Source organism: Balaenoptera musculus, chromosome 13 (assembly GCF_009873245.2).
Source record: "Balaenoptera musculus isolate JJ_BM4_2016_0621 chromosome 13, mBalMus1.pri.v3, whole genome shotgun sequence".
Taxonomy (NCBI): domain Eukaryota; kingdom Metazoa; phylum Chordata; class Mammalia; order Artiodactyla; family Balaenopteridae; genus Balaenoptera; species Balaenoptera musculus.
Genome location: NC_045797.1, coordinates 68,288,734 through 68,301,092, shown reverse-complemented (window position 1 = coordinate 68,301,092; position 12,359 = coordinate 68,288,734). Strand labels below are relative to the sequence as shown.

Below are 12,359 nucleotides of genomic sequence, written 5' to 3'. Positions count from 1 at the left end.
AGAATCTCCAGGAAAGTTCTGGAAAATGTTTCTGGATCAACAGAGTCTTAGTGTTTGGATTGATGATTTTTGACTGTACCTTCTTGTTTAGATGAATTAAATATCAGTGTTTACTGGGATTAGTTGCACACTTCCTACCCATATTGACCCACAGACACGGGACCCCGGTGTTTCAGAAAATGTTTAATTAATTGCCACCATTTAAAAATTGAGAGATTAAATCATCTGGATTTCTGGCTTCACTTGAAAAATTAGGATCTGGTAAGACCAGGCTTGTATTCCTCCATGTCAGAGATAGCTGGGGCTGATCAGTGAGAGCCCTTCCCACTGTGCACAAAATCCCCAGTTCCTTCGAGAGTCCCCACCTGGTTCTCTCCACTCATTTCCAAAACCTGCCTGGGCTGGGTAGACCCCAGGCTTTTGCATCCCCTGCCCTAGACCACCTGGCTCACACTAAGAATGAGGAAACTAAAGCCCAAGGAGGCTGCCCAAGGCAACAAAGCCGGTGAGCTGCAGAACTAGTCCCTTTGGTACACTATTACACCGTTGTGTCAGTTCAGTTTTGTTCAGTTTAATGAATGACTTACCTTTGCTCAGCCCAATTATGAACTGGGCATAATCAAGAGTATAAAAGTCTGTGTTTCAGTAACAGGTACAATCCATTAATGTTGGTAAGACATTTACCCATGCCAATCAAAATTTGCTAATTTGTACTGTTGTGTGATAGGATCAGGAGTTGTCGTTAATCATTAGTTGTTAGTCATGTGTAACATGAACATGTTGTTTTAACAAAATGGATAAAATATATATGGAAATGTAGTCGTGAAGTGAAGCCCCTGTAACCCTCATCATTATTTCAGGCAGTTGGTGGGCAGAGCTGGACACGAGAAGCCAGGTCTGTTTGGGGTGTCACTTAAACTGCCTGAGCCCTAAGAGAAGTGTCCACTGTACTCTTGTCCTTTCAGTGCGCTTGGCGGCTCCTCAGCTCTTCATATCCCAGCTTTTCCAGGAGGAGGATGTCTCATTGATTATGTTCCTCAAGTGTGCCACCTGCTCACCAACAAGGTAAAAGCAAGTCCCCTGCCTCCCCCACCTTGTGAGGCTCCTTCCTCCAGTGTCATCTCCCCAGCATCCTGGTGCACACACCGTCCTCTCCACCCCATCCTCTTAGTTGCAGCCTCTGTCTGACATCGACCTTTCCTACTTTGAATTACATCTCATCAGTTTCTCCCCTGATTTCTTTGCCCTCCTTCCTTTTCTGAGGATTCTGACCTCCTGTTCCAGTCTTATCTTCATCTTTTAAATGTATATCTCCTCTTTCTTGAATTTCCTTTATGCCCTAAGTTTTTGCTAGATCTTACACCTTCTTACAGTTTAAAATTTTGGAACTCTTTCATTTCCCAATTATCTGTTGCATGTGTGTGTGTGTGTGTGTGTGTGTGTGTGTGTGTGTGTGTGTGTGTGTGTGTGTTTGCCACTAGTTAATATCACAGTAATTCTGTAGAGCTGCTTTTATCTCTTCCTGCTTTTCTGTACTGCACTTCTTAATAGTTGGTTCTTGATTCTCCCTGTCATGTCTAGGAGCAGTTTGCCAGAGTCCTGCTTCTAGGGGCAGGATTTCCAGGTCAGCTTGTCTTATAGTCAGGCACATCAGATTATCTAAAGCCGTCTCTTAGCTGTGTGAATGAGCCCTTACATTGGCAAGTAGCTGCGTTTCCACTAATGGTTGTTGTCAGCTATTTCTACAAAGTATAGAATATGCTTGTTAATGTCCAGCCAGTGTATTTAGCTAAAAATCGGAGATATTAATCCGCAAGCAATACTGACTTTCTTTCTTCTCCCACATGGACTTAGTTTGCTTACTTCCCAAAATCCTATTTTCTTTGCTCCTGTTGACTTGTTCACAATGGCTTGGAAAATAAATCTTTTGTTTGTCTCTTTCATTCAAAAGATAGCTCATCTCTATATAGAAAATATTTTAGAAATATAATAATATTTCAAAGGCTTCAGTATTACTTTTTAAATGTCAGAGAAACTAAAACCTGGCAACTCCGCAGTCTGTGGGCTCAGCACAGATTCCAGGGTATTTAACTCTCACGGAGTGGCTGCTTCTCGTTGGACCAAATTCCCGCAGCCACTGCCCTCCTGCAAAACTGATCAGAGGACAGAGTTCTTATTTACACTGGGGGACTTTGCACTGCCTTCAAATCTGTATCCCAGTATTATAGAGAAAAATGCAAATTTGGTCTTCCAGAACCAAGAAGAAAAGCCTTTTTAAAGCTCTCCAATTGAGATTAATTTCTAGTCATACATTTTCCTCAAAAAAATTATAATACCATTTTCCCAGAAATACAAGAATCAGTCAGTTTTTCTTATCTGGTTCCCTTTCATTAATTTTGCTTGTCTTTTAAAATTGATGTTCTTCTACTTGCCACAAACGAGGACAGTATGGGCTGCTTTTAGAAACAATCTCTTCAAATGAATTTCCGTAATTACATTGGAATCTATCTTTATAGCCAGTTTTGTTGTGGGTTTCTGTTAGAATGGTTTTCTGTTTTTAAAATCAAGTATACAGAACTGTTTTCATCCCCTTTTTAAACAAAGCCACTTAAGCAAACTTATCATCTGTTTTTCTTTTCCCAAAATAACATTTCTGATCCTGCATTAAGCCTGCAAAGCAAGCACTGTTTTTATAAATTGACATAAAACCCCTTTTATATAAATAGAATTGTTTTACTTTTAAAGGGTACAAATGGCTATCAGTACCAATTGTGTCAAGGTTATTTCAAGCACTTTATCTCGAGCTTTTGTTATCCATGGAAACTCAGTGTGACTACAGCCAATGTAAACAATTTGGGGGGTCTTTTTCTCCCACTGTTTCTTTCAGCCATTATGAAGACATTTCATAAGGAATGTATTTTTGTGTTAGAAGCTGATGGGTAAATGACTAACTTTCAGATGCCTAGCTTAATGAGTTCACAAATTTTTTTTATAGAAACTGTCATTTGGTGATAACAAGGAAATATAAAAAGGCAAAATAAAATCTCCTGTTGTAACACTCCTTATTCTGAATGTTATGAGCTTAAAAAGAAAGAATTGAGCATTACTGTGCCTTTTCAATAGGCGTTGTAGTTCAAGATAATCAAATAGACCCATTTGATGAGAGGAAGCTCTTCTTTATAGAGAATTCCAGCTGATAAAGGCAGATGGAATGAGAGAATACAAAAATCACCATTTTTTCAGGCCCTAGTGAAGTAATCGATTCAGACAAGGATCTCCAACAGATAGTAAAACCATTAAGTAAAAGGTTCATGGGAACTAGATCTTCCCATGCTTTGAGGGGTGTACCCCTGGATTACTCACTATGGCAGAGGGGAAACATCCCCTTACAGTAGAGTGGTCTGGATGGCATCACCTTAACCAATGATCAAACTCAGTATTACCTAGGAAGTTTTCTTGCCCAAAATATTTAACCTGAATCTAGTCACACCTTTAGCTCTAACTTCCAATTTTAGGAAATATAGAAGGTAGAGAAAAAAGGAAGGAAACAATCAGAGAATCGAGAATACAGAATAAGACAACTAGCCCAATCTCTTTGGAAAGTCAATATTATATACACACATCCACACCCCAGGAGGTACTATTATTCTATAGTAAAAGACTTTCTAAATTAAATGCCTGATCCTTGTTTACACCCTGCTTTTTTCAAATATGTTTTGGGGACAATTGGGAAGTTTTGAAAATGGACAGCGTACTAAATGAATTCAGAGAATGATTACTAAATTTGGTATGACAACAGTATTGTGGTTATGCAGGAAAATGTCTTGTTTTTCGGAGATGCATGCTGAAGTGTTTAGGGGCAAACTGTCATGATGTCTCTAATTTCCTTTGAAACATTTCAGCAAGATTGATTGACAGGTTGATAGGTAGGTAGATGGCTGGATAAAGCAACTAGACAAAATATTCACAGTTGTTGAATAGAGGTGTGGGCATATGGGTGTTCAATTTGCTATTCTTTCTACTTCTCTGAATCTTTGAAATTTTACATAATAAAATGTTTAATGATTTCCTACCCCACTTCTCAGCTTTGGGTTCCTATTCCAGGTGCAGTATGTGATTCAAGGATATCACAAAAGAAGAGAGTATATTGCTGCTTTTCTCAGTCACTTTGGCACGTAAGTTCTTTGTTTAAACCACGAATCAATGACGCACTCACGTCCTGATGACCCTAATACAAGGGCTTGATTAAGAAAAGAGCAGTTCTTCCGTATGATGCCTCTGAATGCCATTTTGATTCTTCTTGGTGTGTTGCTTACACTGAAGCTCCCAGGAAGGCCTTTTTCTTTGGCATTCTTTAGCAAACAGTAGAATCAAATGTCTTCCCGGAGCAGCAGCATGACTAGCCCCAAACACTGCAGTAACAGTGGGCGTAAGGCCTGCTTCTTCTCGGGCTCTTTAGAGTCTGCACAGCACTTTCACCTCCGTCATCACAGAGCAGCCATGAGGTGAAGCAGGCAGGCATGGCTGGCACATTCTACTGAAGAAAGCCCCGAAACCTTGGCCAGTTCAGGCACCCGGCGGAAGTCACACACCTCGGGGAGAGAAAGCCAGGCTGGGATCCTGTTCCCAGAGCTCAGGTCTCCTGATAGGAGGACCACCACGCCCCACAGGGCCACAGAGATTCGGGGAGGAGGTCTGGCATTAGACATCATCGCGATGACTCACACTTGGGATTAGGAGTTGGAAGAAGGCCCCACAAGGGAGGAGGGAAGTGTGTAGCTGCAGTTCCAGGGTGGGCGTCTCCTCCCGCCCTCCCTGTGCTCTAGCCCTTTCCTTCACCTCACCTGTGGTGGGCTGCTCTGCAGCTGTTTCCTTATGATGGTAGAGCCCTTATCAACCTTCCCCTCAGGGCTTAGTTGGGAGGCGGGGGTGGGGAATGGACTTTCCTTACAGTCTCTTTAAAAGGTGGATCCTCTACCTACCTGAGGGGACTAAGCCCTAAGGGTTTTAGTGGTCTAGTTATCTCCCACCTTATTCCAGAGAAGGGGTGTGTGTGTGTGTGTGTGTGTGTGTGTGTGTGTGTGTGTGTGTGTGTGTGTGTATTAAAATTTTAAATAAGTAAATGAAGAAATCAGGGCAAAAGGAATAAGAAAGAGAAGATGAGGTCAAGAATAAGGGTGGGGGGACTTCCCTGGCAGCCCAGTGGTTAGGACTTCGCTTTCCAGTGCGAGGGGTGAGGGTTCGATCCCTGGTCGGGGAGCTAAGATCCCACATGCCTCGAGGCCAAAAAAACCAAAACATAAAACAGAAACAATTTTAAGAAAGACTTTAAAAATGGTCCACATCAAAAAAATCTTAAAAAAAAAAAAAGAATAAGGTTGGGATATAATTTTACAAATGTGGCATAATTATAAGCAAAATTTATGACTCCTCAAAACAATTTCAAGGAATTTTCTCATTATCCACAGTGAAATTTGTCATATCCCCAAAATAGAAGTATCAATATCTAAACAGTATGACTGCCTCTCACGTGAGTCTCTAATACTTAAGATTTTTTTCAGCTTTATTTATGAGCCTTTTGAGAAAGTGCTTATGATACAAAGAGTGGTTAATAAATGACACCGTTAGTCTTCTCATTTTTGAGTAAGATTATCTTTCTTATATATAATCGAAAATGCAGACATTAACACAATGACCTCCAAAGCAGGTTGCACATACCTCAGGGGTGTGTGCCCCACCTCGCTCCATTGGTAGTCACGAAAAGGGTGAAAATTGAATTTACACTTGTTTTTAAATCTCATTCGGTTTATGTACATTTTTGTGTTTTTTTATACATATAATATAGTAGTACTTGTATACAATTACGAAATCATATACAGGTACTACCATATACTGTACTATATGCGTAATGAAAAGGATTCATGCTTGTTTTTGCTTTCGGGATGCAGGATCTAAAAAGTTTAGATATCAGTGTTATAATGTTGAGTAAATTACGTATCCTTAAAAGAAATACAAACTGGTGAACAGAGTTGTTGACTTAAGTCAGCAGATCTTAGTGATGTATCAACAGTCTTTGAGCAAATCACTAAGCCTTCAGTACCTTAGTTCCTTTACATTCCCAATGAGTTCAACTGTTCCTTCCTACTTAAACCTGGAGGCCATCAGTATTAATGGTCTGATTGGCCTGACTCAGCCAGGATGAAGGCATCTCTAAGGACAACAAAGGCCTCTTTGTATGGACAAGAGAGAACATTATCCTTGTCCTCGCTGTGTGGTTAGTATTGGCACATTATGGTAACACCCCCCAAGCACTTAGCTCTTGAGGGAAATGGGGGAGGTGAGCCTATCAGAATTCTCTCCAGGCCCTTCCATGCTCAGAGGCTGTTCTCCATTGACGCGTGAGGCATGCATCTCCCATCTGATCCCAGTGTCCACCCAGCTAACATTGCTACTTTGTCTTGAGCCTGGTGGGGAGGATAGGGGGACACAAGAGAAAGGATTCCAAATACTTCGGAAGAAAGTAGTATATAATCCTGTAGTTAGTAATATTGTCACTGCTTGTTACTGTTCAGTGCCTAAGTGAAAGTGAGACTTCACTATCACTGTACAGACATAGGGTCATTGTTGCCCTGATTTCTTCATTTGTCCTTTTGCTCATCACTAGTAACTAACATTTGCATAACATTTTATGGTTTACCTTACTTGTTTTTCACAACTCCATGATGAAGTTTACACATATGATTATATTTGTTTTACAGATGAGGAAACTGAGGCTCCAAAGGTTAAGTGATTTGCCCGAGGTTGTAACAGATAGTAAAATGGCAAAGCTGTAACTGAAACCTAGCTGCTTTCATTCCAAATCCCACATCCTTCCTGTGGTAACACTCACTTGTCTTATATGCATCTCGGATTCAATAACCCTGACTTTATGAATATATTCTTTACTTGTTTCCATCTCCTTTATACCTTGTTTTTATGAGGGTTTTTTGTTTGTGTGTATGTTTTTATTACTTAGGGGTGTCGTGGAATATGATGCAGAAGGCTTTACAAAACTCACTCTGTTGCTGATGTGGAAAGATTTTTGTTTTCTTGTACACAGTGAGTATACTTTTGCTATTAGCGTGGCAGCCTACATTTAAAAATGTACTAAACCACATGTAATAATGAATATGACAAACTTTAGTGTCCTGACTTGGTTCCTTTTACTTTAGCATAAGTATATTTACTGCGTGGTCTTCAAGAGAAAATATTTCTAGATCAGTGGTTCTCAACCAGGTATCATTTGCTGCTCAGGGGACATTTGGTAATGTCTGGAAACATTTTTGTTTGTCACGACGGGTAGGGGACCAGGGCTGGCGGTTGTTACTGGCATTAGTGGGTAGAGGTCAGAGATGCAGCTAAACATCCTACAATGCATAGGACAGGTCCCTAAAACAAAAAGTTATTGAGTCCACAATGTCAGTAGTGCTGAATTTAAGAAACCCTACCCTAGAGAGATTTCTGTTTTCAAAGTATCTTTCCAGATTCAGGCCTCAAAACTTTCAAGATTACTCGAAACATATTGCTTTGCTCATTTGGTTATCGTTCTTATTAAGTGAAAAAAATCTGTAACTTTGGTAATATATAATATATATCTTAAAGGTGGGACTATGTTTTAATGAATTCCTGACATGACTTCTCAGTGTTTTCCACACAGTAGGCATATTTAAATTCCTGTTGTATTATATTAATCAGTCAGTAAACATTGCTCCAGCTTTTCCTTAATGGATCATTTAGAGTCTCTTTTGTATATTTCTTTGTTATATAAGAACCAGCGACCCATCGTGCAGGGTTTAAGTTGCAAGTCAGCTACGAGCTTTATTCTTTAGTAATTTGATATGCAACATGCCCAGACTTCAAGCCAAAGGCACAGAAGTTTCAGCTCTCCTGAGTCCAGTTACAGAAAAGCAGTGGGTTTGGGTTGACTTCACTCAGTATCTGGAACTACCCTAGACTTTAATAAACTATTTCAGGATGCACAGCTTTGGCCCTGTTTAGCCAAGCTGTCAGTGTAAAGATAATGACTTGGGGGCATTTTTCTTCCCCAGCAGTTTTACTTTCTTGGTTATGATTTGCTTAGGCTAAAATAGTGCTTAATTTGTCTTACCTGACATCACATCAACAGATAGTAGGGGAAGAAACCCAAAAATGTCCACAGTAGTAGAGGGAAGAAAGCTCTAATGAAAACCTTACCACGGTATAATCTACATAGAGATAATTGAGAGTTGGCCATACGTACTCCTAAGAAGTTGGTTATCCCTATCGTTTAAGGTATTTCCCAATGATAACCACCTTGTCATGCAGTGCTTCATATGGAGCTCCTACTCGATAACTAGTCTTACATTGGGACCATCTTTTCAAATGCATCTGAAAAATGCAAGCATGTTGCTCTATATTAATTATGCGTACAGATAAGCAGAGAGTTGGAGAGGTGAAGATTTTCATCTTGGGTGTGCCTCCAACTAATTATATGACCTTGTTCAAATCACTAGGACAAGCCTCCCTCTGTTTTAGTTCCCTCTTACGTCACTGGGGATTTGGTTGGTAAGTCCTGTGGAGACATCAGCAGATGGAGCTTAACCTACAATACAGGGCCAGGTGGAAGAGGAGGTCCCACAGTCAAGGCCTCCTGGCACTCTTCTCTTTGCTCACCATCTTCTGTGGCTCTACTGAGCTGAGCTGCGTACTGCTGCTTCCAGCTCTCACGTTTAATTCTGACCTTATCACGGCTTTGGTTTTCTGTTCTGAGTGTTAATCACTTTCTGAGATCTCACTTCCTATTTGCTCTGTCCACTTTGCCCCACCATCTTGATCCCAGTGATTCTGTTTCTAGCCTGGTAACCTGACCCCAGATCCTGACTGTATGCTTGGTTTGTGTCTCATGACCCTGGACAGCTGCCTGGGGGATTAGTCTGGTGTGTTTCCTCTAGCCCAGCTCAGCAATAGGGACCTGTACCCTGCCATGAATGGTGGTGGCTATGGTCTGAGGCCTCCCAGAGTGGCTGTGAGAGAAGGACGCAGAAGGAAGGACACACAGAAGGACAGTTACAAACAGTAAATTAGATGACTGCTTCAACCAATTTCTTCATCCCAAAGTGGCATGAAATCTCAGCAGTTTGTCCCGAAACTTACTTTGGTCTCCTAGCCATGATTCCATTTTCAAAAAAGATGCTGTCAGATCATATCAGATATAAGAGAAAAAATGATATCCTTGGCACTGATCTTCCTCACCTGTGTTTTCCACATGCAACTCAAGGATGCCGGTTCTGGCGGGGCCTTGCAGGAGAGCTGTTCAGGGATAGAAGCGCATCCGCCTCTCAGCTCCTGCCAGCTCTCCTCTCAGTGCGTCCAGTGTTATGGTAGTTCTTGTTCCTCTGGAAGGTCTGTTCCCCAAAGAATATTTTCCCCACAGTACCGTGTATCCACTATTTCTTACAGCCCCTTCTCTACCTTCCTCTGTCACATGCAAAATTAAGTCCTAAAGTCGTATTTTCACTTAGTTTTGATTACCTTCTTCAGAAACATAGAACCCCCAGACACTCATGAGAACAGGTACAGGGACCTCGAGATTTGTTGAATTTACTTCTTCCGAAGTGTTTCCTTAGGCTCTTACTCCTTTCCTCCCCAGGCCGTTTGCTCCCCGCAGTTAGCGTCAGGGCCCACGTTCTCGGCTCTTTGGCAGATAAGACCTTGTCTGTGAATCAAGGGACTTTGATGCTGTTTCCCGCTCCATCATTAACTCACAGCCTGTCTTTAAATAAATTATTTCCACCCTTTTGCGTCTTTCTTGTATCTAAAATGTAGGACTTGTAACATCAGAGTGAAGCTTGGTTAGGTAATGCATTTTATTCAGTCATACAGTTAAGCATCTGAAACTTACCTTCTTTTGCAAGCATCTGCTTGCTTGGTTACAACCCCCATGGGACCACTTATTCCCTTTTTTCTTGTCATGAAGATGGGAGTTGAATATGGGGTGGCAGAGACTTAATGATAGAACGTTGCCTTGAATTATTCTGAGATCTCAAGAACAAGAAAAAGGAAGAAGGAAGCGCCTAGAGATGGAGCCGGTCTTCTGTGGCTGGTTCACCGCTCCGTGCAAATTGAAGACCTGGCAGGACACCCGATAACGTCTCTGCTCTCCCGCACCCTCTGTTCTGCCCAGGCCCGGGAAGAGGTTTGTCGAGAGGGCAGGTGCTGGCAATAATTCTGAGCATTCTGGATGCTAGAGGAAAGATGCACTCCTCTCTTGAGGCTGATGGCTGTGACCTCAGACCTTGCCAGAGTGTTCGGAAGTAAGAATGCCCTAGGGGAGAAAGAACATTGTACGTATTCTGGGATCTCTCAGGAGACACTGCAACTTCCTGGCGTTCTGGCAGTTCCAGGAGTGGGAGCTGTGGCCGTGGAGAATTTTCATCCATTTATTCCTTCTTTCTTTCCTTCATCCATATCAACATATCGCAAGATTTGGAACCACAGCAGGATCAGGGACTTGCTTTCATTCAGAAACTGTTTTCAGAAAGGTTTCCTGGCCATCATCTAAGAATTATCTGTAGTGGTTATGTAGGTAATTCTGTATTTGCCAAGCTATATTTACCTCTGGAGGTAGATGCTATCTTTAAGGCAGCAGCTTTTCAGAATACTGGATGACAAGAGAACCAGATAGCAAGGCACAGTAACACAGAACAAAAGCAACCACTGGGGAAAATTGGCTGTTTTTCATGGGCCCCTGTCAGCTGCACTGTAAGGAATGCAGCTGCCTAAGGTCACAGGGTTGCTGCTTGGAAGGAGAGGGTATTGAGATCTTTTCCAGTTACCTGTAACTCCTTGGTAGATGACCCTTTGAGTCATCCAGCCTGGACCATAGGCCTTATCTCCCTGGCAAAATACATATTAGACCAAATCTGACCATTTTAGGTGTTCCATTTCATTTCTTCTCTTCTCGACCCCTAACCCAATCAATTTAATCCAATTCACCTGAGTTCTGAGTTGATTGAGAACCTGCTGTGTGCTCAGTATTGTGCTAGGTCCCAGGGGATATAAGTAAATAACTCAGGCTTGACCTTAAGACACCTAGAGTCTCCCGCAAGGGTTGTTTGGCCACAGCCTATGGGCCAAACTCCACCCTGAGTCTATTTTTATATGGCCCTTGAGCTAAGAATGGTTTTTATGTTTTTAAAGAGTTGTTAGGGGAAAGAAAAGAAGAATATGCAACAAAAACGGTGAAGCCTAAAATATTTCCTCTTTGACTCTTCACAAAAGAAGTTTTCCAACCCCTGATCTAGTTAATGAGAAAAGAGATCAGATAAAGGTGTGGTGCACTGATACGCATTTCTAAAAACAAATATTCTCTAAGCTCGCTTACTGTATGCAAGGCACAAAGTGATGAGTGACACAGAGAAAAACTTCATATGTTATATATATAAGAGAGAATTAGAAAGAGAGACACCATCCCTAATGGAGTCTAATGAGAGAGACAGACAATAAAGAAGTCAACTAACAAATATATGTTACAGATGGTGACAAATACCATAATGGAACAAAACAGAGGGTTTTGAAAGAGGCTAAGAGGGGAGCTGTTGTTAGGATGGTCAGGGAAGCCTTCTCATAGGAGCTGACATTTCAGCTGAGACGTTAATGAGCAGCCATTGAGATTCAGTGAAGAGATTTCAGGGGGAAAAAAGTCCTCTTGTGCAAAGAGCTACAAAAGGTAGCAAAGGGCTTTGCATGAGCCAGTGTGACTGGAGCACAGTGAGCAAAGAGAGTCACACAAGAGAGGTTAGAAAGAGAGTCAGGGCCAGATAAGATAGTGCCTCACAGGCCATGTGTATCAGGATGGAGTGGTAATAAACACTTGAAAAACAATGGTTTAAGCAAGATAGAAGTGTATTTCTTTCTTGTGTATAAGGAAGCAGTCCAGGGCTGGAATGACATATCCAAAGGTCACATGGGACCCAGATTCCTTCAGGCTTTATACTCCATCATCCCTTGGGTGTGACTTTCTTGCTTATAGGCCAAAAAAGCTGTTGGAGCTCCAGCTGTCACAATCCAAGTAAGAGAATAGAAAAAGGATGGAAGGAGGGTACAAACCTTCTTATTTACTGAGACTTTGAAGAAGTCTCATGCACCACTTCCAATTACATGTCATCGTTCTAGAACTTAGTTCATAAGGCCTCAGCGTGTGTGCTAGGGCAGACTGGGAAATGTAGTTCTTTTTCTGGGGCAGCAAATGCCCAACTAAAAATCAGAGTTCTTTTAACTTGAGTGAGAAAGAGAGAATGCCTATTTAGTAAGAAACGACTAGTCTCTCTCAAATCAAGGAG

At 41.6% G+C, this 12,359-nt stretch overlaps 1 protein-coding gene across 2 annotated transcripts in view; it reads left to right on the top strand.

Annotated features, from left to right (window-relative positions):
- The window catches only part of BABAM2 (BRISC and BRCA1 A complex member 2), a 431,982-nt gene that overhangs the window by 333,619 nt on the left and 86,004 nt on the right, over nucleotides 1–12,359 (top strand). For both annotated transcript variants that reach the window (XM_036873975.1, XM_036873977.1), the window contains exons 8-10: nucleotides 966–1,065; nucleotides 4,105–4,175; nucleotides 7,016–7,098. In XM_036873975.1, coding sequence (XP_036729870.1) covers nucleotides 966–1,065; nucleotides 4,105–4,175; nucleotides 7,016–7,098 — 254 coding nt within the window. The remainder of the gene's footprint in view (nucleotides 1–965; nucleotides 1,066–4,104; nucleotides 4,176–7,015; nucleotides 7,099–12,359) is intronic.